This window comes from Cnephaeus nilssonii, assembly GCF_951640355.1.
Source record: "Cnephaeus nilssonii genome assembly, chromosome: 7".
In the NCBI taxonomy this organism is placed as follows: domain Eukaryota; kingdom Metazoa; phylum Chordata; class Mammalia; order Chiroptera; family Vespertilionidae; genus Cnephaeus; species Cnephaeus nilssonii.
This window is the reverse complement of record NC_137078.1, coordinates 49,252,944-49,266,715: the sequence shown is the minus strand read 5'-3', so window position 1 is coordinate 49,266,715 and position 13,772 is coordinate 49,252,944. Positions and strand designations below refer to the sequence as shown.

Below are 13,772 nucleotides of genomic sequence, written 5' to 3'. Positions count from 1 at the left end.
TTGGAAACCACTGTGAGTACTTTCTTAGGCGCTGATGGGGGAAAGATGTGCGGGTGTGGAAAGCTGGAGTCCTGTGCGCCTGCTCCCTGCTTCTCTGCGCCTGCGCGGTGTGGCTCTGCGCCTGCGCGCTGCCCTCCCGCCTTTTCCTGCGTCGCTTCTGTCGCTGGGCCACGTTGCTTCTGTCCGTGGGCGAGGGGCCTTTCCGAAATCTCCCGGTGCCTGCGGAGTGTGAGGATGCTGAGGCCGGAGATCTCATCCACCTCGCCTTCAGTCCCTGCGGCTTCCCAGTCATCCACGGAGCCCTGGTCGCAAGGGCCCCGCTACAATTTCGGACTCCAGGAGACCCCTCAGAGCCTCCCTTCAGCCAAGGCCTCTGCCTCCACCCCTTGGGGCACGTCCGGGGCCGCGGGCGACCGGAGCAGCAGCAGCAGCCTCCCCGGTCCTGTGCCCACCGCCCTGCCGGCTCCCCGCAGCGCTCGAGGCAAGGAGAGGTTGGGGGAATTCCCCTGGGTAGCGGCCGGCAGCCCCTGGAGGTGCCGGGAGCGGTGGTTGGTGGTTAGCGCAGACATTTCAGTGGTGGTTTGGTTGGATGAGGAGAACGGGGTGCTCTGGAAATTTGATGGTCAGAGTGATTAACAGGCTGACAGTCCAAACTGGTTTTATTACAAGGCTGTGATGGAGGATGGCTAAGTTCCGAGGAAGACTGAAATGTCTGGTATAATGACCCTCCTTCCCCTAACCGCCAACCCCCCACCAAAGTACAGTTGACCACTGAACGAACAGTGTAAGTGTGAGGATGTTAGGGTCACCAACCCCGCCCAATCGAGAAAATCCCTGTCTAACTTCTGACTCCCCCAAAACTTATAATAATAACCTTCAGTTGACCGGAAAGCCTTACCACCAATAATACAAGCAGTAAATTAACATGTATTTTGTTTGCTTATATGTATTAATACTGTATTCTTACAATTAAGTAAGCTAGAGGGAAAAAAATGTTATTAAGAAAATCAGCCCTAGCCGGTTTGGCTCATTGGGTAGAGGATTGGCCTGTGGACTGTAGGGTCCTGGGTTCGATTCCTGTCAAGAGCATGTACCTCAGTTGCGGGCTCCTCCCCCCTGGGGCCCTGGTCATAGGGAGCGTGCAGGAGGCAACCAATGGATGTGTTTCTCTCACGTTGATATTTCTCCCTGCCTTTCCCTTTCTCTTCCACACTCTAAAATATCAATGGAAAAATATCCTCAAGGAGGATTAAAAACAAACCAAAAATCATAAGGAAGAGAAAACACATGGCTAGTATTTATTTAAAAACACCCAACACAAACCACTTATAAGGACCTGCATATTTCAAACCCTTGTTCAAGGGTCAACTATGTATGACAAAATGACAGAATTTGTGTAGAGTTTGGTGATAGGAATGGTGAACCTCTTGGCTCCTGAACTTAAGTCTCCAAGCCATCTAGGAAATGATGAAAATACATTAAACTTAACATTTTATCTAATTCAGGTTAATGGTATGTTTAATATTACAAAATGTATGTCCTTCAAGGTGAGTTCAACTCATTTGTTTTATATTTGGTCACTCCATGGGGAAACCATCACTTTTCACATACTGTTGCAACTTAATGGTAAATTAACAAATGTCAAATCCAATGGTCACTTTTCAGTTTCATCTCCTGTGACCTTTCCACTGTATTTAATACTAGAGGCCCAGTTCCAGAAATTCGTGCACGGGTAGGGTTACTAGCAGCTGCCGGCTGCCGGCTGGGGCCTTCCTTCGTTCCATGCTACCCCCTGGTGGTCAGTGCACGTCATAGCGAGCTATGGAACTCCTGGTCGGTCAAACTCTCAAGGGGACACTTTGCATATTAGGCTTTTATATATATAGATGCTTCATAAGTCTTTTCGTGAATTCTCTTAATTTCACTTTCTTGACTCTACTCCCAATTTTCTTTTGTCTTCCAGAGAACTGTGCTCACCTTTGCGAGTTTTCTAATTGTTGGTTTGTCCTTAATTTTTTTTTTCCCTAGACCACTTCAACCTGGATGTGATTACAACAACTCAGATTTCATCTATGTTCCAAATTCCTTTCAGACTGTCCTCTGGAGTTTCTAGTGAGGGACCAGTGGACTCCTCAGACTCACTATATGAATAAGTGAATTCATCTCCTTATCTCAATCATTGGGTTGTCTAAATCTTTTAAACTTAGAAGACTTCAACAATTCAAGTATTCCCTCACAACATCCAAATAGAGTCCTGTTTATCTTTATCTTCCAAATAATTCTGTCCCTTTCTATTTCTGTGCCATTACAGAACCTCATTATTTTACATCTGAATTATTGCATCAAACTCCTAAGTATTCCTTTTTCCAAGCTTAGTGTCAACAGAGTCATGGGAAATGAAAATCTTATCATATCCCTTGCTACTTAAATGAGTGGTTCTGTATTTGCAGGTATAAGATCAAACTCTTAACAGGACAACCAAGGCCATTTGGGCTCTGTTTTTCAGTCTTTAAAGCCTATCTCAGATAATCCTATCTAATAAAGGAGTAATATGCAAATTGACCACCACACCAAGACACAAGATAGCCGCCCCCATGTGGACACAAGATGGCTGCCCCCATGTGGACACAAGATGGCCGCCACAAGATAGCCTGCAGAGGAGGGCAGTTGGGGGAGACCAGGTTGGCAGAGGAGGGCAGTTGGGGGAGACCAGGCCAGCAAGGGAGGGCAGTTGGGGGGGGGACCCAGGCCTGCAGGGGAGGGCAGTTGGGGAGGACCCAGGCCTGCAGGGGAGGGCAGTTGGGGAGGACCCAGGCCTGCAGGGGAGGGCAGTTGGGGGGGACCAGGCCTGCAGGGGAGGGCAGTTGTGGGGGACCATGCCTGCAGGGAAGTGCAGTTGGGGGGGGGCCAGGCCAGCAGGGGAGGACAGTTGTGGGGGACCATGCCTGCAGGGAAGTGCAGTTGGGGGGGACCAGGCCTGCAGGGGAGGACAGTTGAGGGGGACAAGGCTTACAGGGGAGGACAGTTGCGGGGGGGGGACCCAAGCCTGCAGGGGAGGGTAGTTGGGGGGTCCAGGCCAGAGGGGAGGGCAGTTGAGGGGGAACAGGCCTGCAGGGGCAGGCAGTTGGGGGAAACCAGAACTGCAGGGGAGGGCAGTTGATGGGGGGCAGGCCTGCAGGGGAGAGCAGTTGGGGGAGACACAGCCTGCAAGGCAGGGCATTTGGGGGGGGGACCAGGACTGCAGGGAGTGCAGTTGGGGGGACCAGGCCTGCAGAGGAGGGCAGTTGGGGGGAACAGGTCAGCAGAGAGGGCAGTTAGGGGGGACCAGGCCTGCAGGGGAGAGCCATTTTGGGGGCTAGGCCTGCAGGGGAGGGCAGTTGGGGAGGACCAGGCCTGCAGGGGAGACAGTTGTGGGCAATCAGGCCAGCAGGGAGGGCAGCTAGGGATGACCAGGCCAGCAGAGGAGGGCAGTTGGGGGAAGACCAGGCCAGCAGGGGAGGGCCATTGGGGGGGACCAGGACTGCAGGAGAGGGCAGTTGGGGGGGACCAGGCCAGCAGGGGAGGGCAGTTAAGGGGTGACCAGGCCTGCAAGGGAGGGCTGTTGGGGGTGACCAGGCCTGCAGGGGAGGGCATTTAGGGGCAATCGGGCTGGCAGTGGAGCAGTTAGGCATCAACCAGGCTGGCAGCGGAGTGGTTAGGAGGTGATCAGGCTGGCAGGCAGAAGCGGTTAGGGGTAATCAGGCAGGCAGGCAAGCGAGCAGTTGGGAGCCAGCAGTCCTGGATTGTGAGAGGGATGTCCGACTGCCCCTAAACAGGCAGTCGGACATCCCTCAAGGGGTCCCAGATTGGAGAGGGTGCAGACTGGGCTGAGGGACCCCCCCTCCCCCCGTGCACAAATTTCGTGCACCGGGCCTCTAGTTATTTAAAACAAAACAAAACACTATGCTAGGCTGTTTGTGTACATTCTTTTAAGTTTTATGACAATCCTGTAAAATAGGTAATAAACCAGGTTAAGTACCTAAATAAGGAAGTGAATTTAAGTGAATCCAGAGCTTTCTTTATACATTTACATTGGAGGAGAGAATTTCAAAGAAGTCCAGAGAGGAAAAGTGGTCTCATAATTATAAAGTAAATATATCTGGTGTATTTGAAAATTAGGAGGTAGCTTAAAATTTCAGCAAGAGTAATCTTAGTGAATTTGTAGAAGCAAAAGCCTTATTAGTAAGCACTTTTCCTGATGTTTTAGTATAAGATTACTTATCAATAATGTCATTTGTCATAATTTGTTATATTTTAAAAAATCATTAACATGAAGTTTTATAGAAGGTGAACATGGTAAAAATTGTAGGGACTGTAGGCATCATTGCATAATTCTGAATCTTTAAAAACTGATATTTAATTTTTTGAATTTAGGTTCATACTTTGAAAACAAAAGGTCCTATGCAGAAAATACATTTGCATCAAATTTTAATTTTGGAACAAGCTCATCTTCTGCACGAGACAATAATTATCCTCAAACACTAAAAACTCCATTGTCTGCTGGAAATCCACAGAGATCAGGATATAAAAGTTGGACACCGCAAATAGGATATTCAGGTAAAGTGAGTGGAATATTGAACTAGATGACTTTTTGAAACTTTAAAGTTTTTTAAAATATAAATTAGGGTGGTTACATTCATTTGAAGTGTTTTGTACCTGATATGACTGATTGAAAGATAAATGTACCAATTTATCCATATCCATAATTTGAGATTAGGTTAGTTTCTAACAGTTCGTCAATTAATGTAGGTCTACATTATTTTAACCACTCTGGCCTCAAAGAAAAATTGTCTACTTTTGCTGGGCTTGCCTCTCTGGATTGTTATATTTTCTGGATTTAGACCCCAAAAGTCCTCAGTATCTTTCTGCTCTTTAATATTTCTTTTTTTTTTAAGGTAAATTGAAAGTATCAGTATGACCTCATGGTATATTTTTTAACAGCTTTATTAAGATATAATTAGCATGCAATAAATTGCACATTTAAAGTGTGTAATTCGATATGTCTTGACACACAATCACAGGTATTCCTGAAGCTCTTTAACATTTTTAAGTTTTTTTTGTATATTTGTATGTATTTTGGTTATGTTTGTGTTTTGTATGATTTTTGCATATATATTTGTATATTTATATTTTGTCTAGGACTTTGTTGCTTTCACGAAGACAATTGATTTAAAATAACTTTGCCTACCATTACCAGAAGCAGAAATCAGAATTCTTCATTTTAGTAGGGTCAAATTTATCAATATTTTTTTTATGATTGCTGCGTTGTATATATTTGATTAGAAACTTTATCCCTATCCCAGGTCAGAAAAATATTCTCCTATATTTTCTTCTAAGAGTTCTGAAGTTTTGCATTTTACATTTTAAGGTGTTTTTTTTTTTTTAAATATATTTTTATTGATTTCAGAGAGGAAGGGAGAGGGAGAGATAGAAACATCAATGATGAGAGAGAATCATTGATTGGCTGCCTCCTGCATGCCCCCTACCGGGGATTAAACCCACAACCCGGGCATGTGCCCTTGACTGGAATCGAACCTGAGACCCTTCAGTCCCCAGGCCGATGACGCTCTATCCATTGAGCCAAACCAGCTAGGGCACATTTAAGTTTTTAATATACCTAGAATTGATTTTTGTTTATAATATGAGGTAAGAAGTCAATTTAATTTTCCCACAGAGATAACTCCTATTTCTTGAATATCCTTTCTCCACCTTTGTCATATATCATAGACCCAGATGGTTGTGTTTCTACCTCTCTTAATTTCCAATCTCTGCCAATATCACACTGTCTTTAGTTTTATATTACATCTTAATATCTATAAGGGCAACCCTTCTACCCTTATCCTCCACTGACCATTTTGGTCAGATGCGTTACTGTGTTGAATGCCACAATGGTGGATAAGCCATTCTGTGAATTCATAGATGGTGATGCTGGTGGAAGTACTATGTGCAAAGAAGGCAAATCTGTATCTAGAATATGTGTTTGTTCCAGTGAAGACAGATCTCTTCCCTCTCCAGGATGGAAGAAATCCAGTGTAATGAATCTAAAGCTGTTTCCCTGAGGAGTGGTGTTTTTTGGGACATTTAATGTGATCTCTGCTTTTGGCAGGTTAGGCACTCAGCAGTGTGAGTAACCAGGTCAACTTTGGTAAGAGGAAGTTCCTGTTATTGAGCCCATGCATAGGCACGATCCTGCCACCATGGCCACTTTGTTAATGGGTCTGTTGAGGAAGTACTGGGGTGGCTGGGAAAAGAGGCTACTTGACATCCACGGAGCTGCCATTTTGTCCACCTGATTATTAAGAGTCTCCTCTAGAGTGAATGCCCTTTCATATTTTCTTTTTTAAAAAAATATATTTTTATTGATTTCAGAGAGGAAGGGCGGGGGAGAGATAGAAACATCCATGATGAGAGAGAATCATTGATTGGCTGCCTCCTGCATGCCCCCTACTGGGGATTGAGCCCGTAACCTGGGCATGTGCCCTTGACCAGAATTGAACTTGGGACCCTCCAGTCTGCAGACTGATACTCTACCCATTGAGCCAAATCAGCTTATGTCCTTTCTTAGAGACTCATCCACATACATCTTCTCCAGAGAGAGAGAGAGAGAGAGAGAGAGAGAGAGAGAGAGAGAGAAAGAGTTCATGTAAAAATCTATTGTATCTAGAACAATCCTGTTCCTTCCAAGTCCCTGACCATTCAGCTAGACATTAGAAACTGCTTATGAATGAGACTAAATCTGTACTTCCTGTCATCTCTTATTCCAAACATGTGGACAAACAAATTTACTACTCAAAGTTCTGCCAAGATGAAAGATCAAAATGTTACTCCATTAAATATAATAAAAATAAAAAATGGTAGTTTTCCATTATTTGACTTCCAAGGATCCATTTTAAGGAAATAATAAGAGACCCAGAAAAAAGCTTTATGCACAAGGATGCTCTTTACACAGGGTGGAGAAAAAGTAGGTTTACAGTTGTGCGGACACAAAACAGAGTTTGTCTTGTATAGTTTTGTATGGAAAATAATCTATAATAATAAAAGTGTAGTATGCTAATTAGACCCGATATCCTTTCGGACAACCCTCCAGATGAAGCCGGGCTGCGAGTGAAGCCCGAGTCTCGAGTGCCTGCCGGTGGCCGGAGGGAAGCCAGGGTCCCAGGTGCCAGAGGGAAGCCGGTGCCGACAGCTGGGGGAAGGAAGGCCTACTCTTGCACAAATTTCGTGCATCGGGTCTCTAGTACAATAATAAATAATAATACAAGATAAGCTCTGTTTTGTGTCCTCAAAACTGCAAACTTACTTTTGTTGTATTATTTATAACAGATATAATTATAAATGTTCTATTATTTTACTTTAAAGATTTTTAATTGATTTTTTAGAGAGAGAGAGGAAGGGAGAGGCAGAGAGAAACATTGATGTGAGAGTGAAACATGGATCAGCTGCCTCCTGCTTGCCCCCTACTGGGGATCCAGCCCTTGTGCCCTGACTGGGAATGGAACTGGCAGCCTTTTGGTGCACTGCATGATGTCCAAAGAACTGAACCACATCAACCAGGGCATATAAATGTTCTTTTAGAAGTTTAAAGGAAATGTCTCCTGAGAGTACTGAATTTCCACAGGAACTTGGTATTTATGTTACAATTAAAAATAGGAAGGTCATATTCTATTACAGAACTTAAACTGACTTGTATAGATATAATGTAAACTCAGTCACCACATATAACATGGTTTTCATGGCGAAACAGATTCTGAAATCTAGATACAGTAGATTTTCACATGAACTCATAAGTTGACTACTCACTAAGATAGAATAAATGTGTAAGCAATTTTATATACATATTAGAAGAAGAATAGAAAAGAAAAAAGGAATCTAGGTCAGGGAGTGAAAGGAGGGGAGAAAAGTGGTTTATTGAAATGCTGACAAAGGAATGAGAGATAATTTTATTTCTTTGAAAATAAAATTCCAGATATTTTTGTCCATTAATAATGTTCTATGTTTAATTTCATATGCTTTACAAACACTTTTATATGTAAAAGGTTTTGTGTAAAAGGTTTTTTATTTCCAGTTTATAGATGAGGAAATGGTAGTTTTAGAAAGGTAAAACAACTTACCTGAATATTCATAGTTTGTAAGGCACAGGTGTCAAAATCAGTCATACCTGTAGTGATTAAGAGCACCAGGTCTGGAGCCAGGCTTCCTGGGTACCAATTTTGACTCCACCAGTTCCATCAATGCGTCAGTGTCTTATAAGTAAATAGAGAAAATAATTATGCCTACTAGATAGAACTGTTGTGACAATTAAATTAGTTAATCCAAGTAAAGAACATTCTTGGCATGTTAAGAAATAAAATATTCACCATTACACAGAAATCTAGTAATTGGAGTTTATAGTTGTATAATATATATAATCCCATTTGATTGTTTCAGTCAGTTCGAGATAGGCAGAGAGTTATTTCATTATATTTTGTGATTGATGATTATTTATTACTAGAGGCCCAATGCATGAAATTCGTGCAAGGGGGTTGGCCCCCGCCGCAGCAGTGGCTGCCTCTGCCTAGGCCCCCACTGCCGTGGCTTCATCCGGAAGGACGTCTGGTCTAATTAGCATATTATGCTTTTATAATTATAGATAAAATAATTTGCTCACATTTATATAGCTTTTAAATGACAGTGTAAAAGAAAAAAAACATAGGGATTTTTTTTTTAAATCCCAAATTTAGTGTTTCTTTTGTGACTGTATTTCAATAAAGTGAAAACTAAGACTGTATAAATTATCTCTAAATGTTAATGAAGTTAATTTTTGGCAAAATACTTTGAGAATTAACATTTTTATTTGGTGTGAATATGAAAAGTTATTTTTTGATGAGTAAAAAAAGATTATTTCTTTGGATATTAATAGCTGTGTCCTAGATTTGATGTCTTGAGATTGTATGAGAAAAAACTGAAAATTATTTTTATTAATGTTTATACATTTAAAAAATTCTTTTTAGCAGCTACATCTTCATCTGCAGTTTCTATACACTCCCCATCAGTTATTGTAGCTGTTGTAGAAGGGAGAGGACTTGCCAGAGGTGAAATAGGAATGGCAAGTATTGACTTAAAAAGCCCACAAATTATATTATCTCAGTTTGCAGACAACACAACATATGCAAAGGTAAGTATTTATAATCCACTGAGCAGGAGCTGGCCCCTGGTGGTCAGTGCACTCCCATAGCCAACCTCCTGCCGTCAGCCAACCTTCCGTGGTCCCTCCTCCCAGCTGGCTGGCCCTGATTGGCCCTGATCAGGACTGGGTGAGATGGCCCTGATGGGCCCCGATCACTGGCCAGGCCAAGGGACCCCACCTGTACACGATTTCGTGCACCAGGCCTCTAGTATGTAATAATGCTGTCTCTAAAGTGTTATTTCCACTGAACTGTATTTGAATTTTATTTTTGAGAGTTAAGGGAAATTGGTCTCTTTGATCAATCATAATGTAGTATCTTCTTGCCTTTACTTCCTATTATTCATTAATTTGGGCCAGTGGCCTATTATGGGAATTTGTGTGACTTAACAGGTAGAGGTAGTCTATTCCTACTCTAAGTCCTCCTTTATGATGCCCCAGGATATAGGCTTTCTTTTCTTACCTAATAATAAATTTTTAAATATACCTAACAAGTTAACTAATAATAGTACTGCCTACTACCTTCATCTCTGGGTATTTAACTTTTTTTTTTTTAATCCTCACCCTAGGATATTTTTCTATTGATTTTTAGGGAGAGTGAGAGAGAGAGGCAGAGACAGAGAAAAATATTGATGTGAGAAAAATAGGTTGATTGGTTGCCTCTTGAGCTGGGGAGGAGCCTGCAATCAAGGTACATACCCTTGACTGGAATCGAACCTGGGACCCTTCAGTCCACAGGCTGATGCACTATCCACAGAGCCAAACTGGCTAGGGTGATATTTCACATTTTTATGCAATTTAAAAAAATAGGAAACAAGTTTTTATAAAACAGGAATGTTAATCAAACTGACTAATACTCGGTATGTCTAAAGTATTTCTAAAAAATACCCTTTACTAGTATATTGGGAAAAGCATAAGTCATAAAGCAGATGTTGTCATCTTTGATTTTGTTACTTTTCAACTTCTAAGATGTACTGGTGAGGTCATATTGATTGTATCACCATAGTTACACTATTGAATGTTTTTCATTGAGATGGATAAAATGCTGATTGGAAGAATTTATTTTAAAAAATCTTATTTTAAGAATATGTATTTGATAAATTTAAATTAATTTTTGGGCTTCAAATTGTTACAAACTGTTGTGAATAAATACCCTATGTTTATGTTAATATTTTATATTTGTAATTATATAGGATATATGCTTAGTGCATAATTATTAGAAATACATTTTAATTGAATATATAATTTGGAAAGTTGTACTTTTATATCTCTATGAAATGATTTTAAGTATTTCTCTCTAAAACAATATGACAAATTTTTAAGAGAATCCTAAGCTTACATTTAAGAAATTGATTTTTCAAATGATTTTAGGTGATCACTAAACTCAAAATTTTATCACCTTTGGAAATAATAATGTCGAATACTGCTTGTGTTGTGGGGAATTCAACTAAGTTGTTTACTCTGATCACAGAAAATTTCAAGGTATGTGATTTTATTCTCAATGGTAACTTTAGAGATCTTATTTTATTTAAAATCCATTTTGTAATATTATTCTAAAGAACAATACTTTGAGTGAATCTATAGGCTGGGCCAAAAGTAGGCTTAACAGAGTTTATTCTTGTATTATTATTTATTATTATATTATTTTTCATGTCAACTACTGTAAACCAACTTTTGTCCCACCCTGTATTTAGTTCCCTGAAGAATGTACTAAATACAAGTTCTAATCTAATGAACTGTTAATACATATAATAAAAACTAGAGGCCCGTTGCACGAAGAGATTCGTGCAATAAGCCTTCCTTCCCTTGGTTTCCAGCACTGGTTTTCCTCCGGCACCGGGGACCCAGGCCTTTGCTCCAGCTGGAGTCTGCCACCTTTGCTGCACACTCTGGCCAGAGACTACCATCTTTGTCTTCGCTGCAGACTCTGGCCAGAGTCTGCCATCTTTGTCTTCAGCTGGAGTCTGCAGTCTTCGTCTTTGCTGCAGACTCCGGAGTCTGCAGTCTTCATCTTTGCTGCGGCCCAAGTGCCACTCCTGTAGATCCCTTTGCCCCCCACCGTCCCTCTCATAGCAGGTGTCCTGCCCCGCCCAGCCACTCCCTTGCCTGGATCAGCTGGGCGACCGTCAGCATTGCCCTTCTAATTTGCATATTCCCTCCTGATTGGCTGGTGGGCATAGCGGAGTGATGGTTAATTTGCATGTTTCTCTTTTATTAGTGTAGAAGATGAGCCTTGATATATCCTATCTAATAATAGAGTAACATGTAAATTACCATCACTCCGCTACGCCCACGATTGGGCGGTGGGAGGCTGGGGGGCGGGACTTGGGGTGGCCTATCCGGCCATTGAGAGGCACAGATCTGCTGCCACTGAGGGGGGCTACCCTGCTGTTGAGAGGCACAGGGGGCGGGACTCCCGCCTCCTGTGCCTCTCAACGGCCAGATCTGCGGCCGCTGAGGGGGCCTGCCGCGGACACCCAGCTGTGCCTCTCAACGGCAGGGTAGCCAGGTGTCCGCGGCAGCCCCCCTCAGCGGCCGTTGAGAGGCGCAGGGGGCGGGAGTCCCGTCCCCTGCGCCTCTCAACAGCAGGGTAGCCTCCCTCAGCGGCCGCGGACCATCGTAAGTGGGGGAGCTGGGTGCCTGTCTGCTCCAGCACCAGGCCTTTCAGAAGCCTCCGGCTCGGCGGAGGCTTCTGAAAGGCCTGGTGCACCAGCGGACAGGCACCCAGCTCCACCGCGAAAAGCGAAAGCATGTAGGGGACCCTACACGTGCATGATTCAATCATGCACTGGGCCTCTAGTCTACACTAATAAAAGAGAAAGATGCAAATTGACTGTACCTCTCTGACACCCACCAACCAATCAGGAGTGAGTATGCAAATTAACCCAACAAAGATGGTGGGTTAAATTGCATACGCAGCACGGAGTGAAGACTGAAGGCTCCGCCTGAGCAAAGACAGAAGACTGAAGATTGAGGGCTCCGCTATGGCCGGAGCCAAGCCTGAGGCTGAAAGCTTGGCTCTGCTGCGGCCTGGGTCCCAGGTGCCGGAGGAAAACCGGTGCCGGCAGCCAGGGCAAGGAAGGCCTATTGCACAAATCTTTTTGCAACAGGCTTCTAGTTTTAAATAAAAGGAAAAGTATTTTAGGTAATAAGGAGGTTTCTTAGAGTATACAAGAGGCAGACCCATAGAGAAAGCGTGGATTTCCTTAGGTCTAGCTTCCTGGAAACTAGTTATTACGCTTGCAGATTAGTTGAAATTGAAGTTCTTGTTCTTTAGGGAATAGCAGCTATCAACAAGTACTTTCCTTTAAAAAATTTGATCTATATTACAGAATTGCTTCAGCTTGTTTTGGTAGTATGTATTGCCTCACAATTGGCCTCCTACTTTAACCTCCATCTGTGGGACTATGCAGGTAAGTGCTCTGGAACCTTATCCAACCAGTGCACTTTCCCTCAGTAAGGCCCTTTCCACCATGTAATTTATCTCATCCCTCTGGAAAATCTTCCTTTTTTTGTGGAAGGGGGCTGTTGCTCTAAACCAAGTAGGCAGCATTGCAGTTGGAATAATTTCTGATGAATGCAAGTTATTTTCACAATACACTGTATTTTGTTATATTTGTAGACTTATCTTTGACACTTTGGGGACCAAAGCTGAGATTTAGTGTCCAATGAGTTCTTTATTGTCCTTAATATACAGAATCTGTAGTCATAAAAGATTTTTTCTGGTGTTTTTCTAGATCCTATGTAGCTCAGCTGTCTTTGATTCTCTGCCAGAAATGCTCCCTCTTGTAAATCTATTGTCTCTATTAGGCAAGTCTCTTTGTCTGTTGCTTCTTTCATTCATTATTTCTAACTTCTTTCCATCACTCTTATTAAAGTAAACCTCTCCAACTTCCATTATTTTGTTTTTATTAAGCATTCTGTTTTTGGGTCAACTTAAACTAGCTTGAGTGAAAAAGAAATTTATTGACTTATGCAAAAGGGAAGCCAACTAGTTGGATAGATGCTATCCTCACCACGCTTTTCTTTTTTTAACTGCTGATAGTTAACCTCTATTAGGTTTAAGAGGAAGATTGCTGATGGCTAATTCATCTCAACTAACCCAACTCGGATAAAAAAAGAACTTCTTTCTTCTAGTGTCCATATAGGAAATCCAGGGAAGGACCCCGACTGTTTCTACTTTGTTTACATTCCCACATGTTAGGCTAATCACTATTTCTGGGGATAGAGACACTATTAATTGATTAACTTCAGGTCATGTGTTTTATGCTATGGGGCACTAAATACTATAATTGTTGTGAGGCACAGAGTACTATAATTGACAGTCAGACCACCACAAAGGCAAAAACAACATATATTCACTACACTTGAGTTGTAAGGCAGTATAACATAGTGCTTAAGAATAGAGGAGTTGGACTGTTTTGGCTGTAGATGCTGATTTTAAGTGACTATGCAAGTTAGCTTACTTAAACTCTTTGATTTTTTTAGTCAGTGAAATGGGGACAATAACAATTTCTATCTCCTAGAGAACGGATTTTTATATAGGGCAATCATAAATGACTTTATCAAG

General features: G+C 42.4%; 1 protein-coding gene across 1 annotated transcript in view; it reads left to right on the top strand.

Annotated features, from left to right (window-relative positions):
* Positions 1–234: 234 nt before the first annotated feature.
* MSH4 (mutS homolog 4) overlaps positions 235–13,772 on the top strand; it is a gene marked incomplete at both ends in the record, with an annotated part of 61,918 nt that continues 48,380 nt past the window's right edge. The window contains 4 exons of the mRNA XM_079777823.1: positions 235–481; positions 4,414–4,596; positions 9,033–9,193; positions 10,574–10,684. Of these exons, the coding sequence (XP_079633949.1) occupies positions 235–481; positions 4,414–4,596; positions 9,033–9,193; positions 10,574–10,684 (702 nt within the window). The remainder of the gene's footprint in view (positions 482–4,413; positions 4,597–9,032; positions 9,194–10,573; positions 10,685–13,772) is intronic.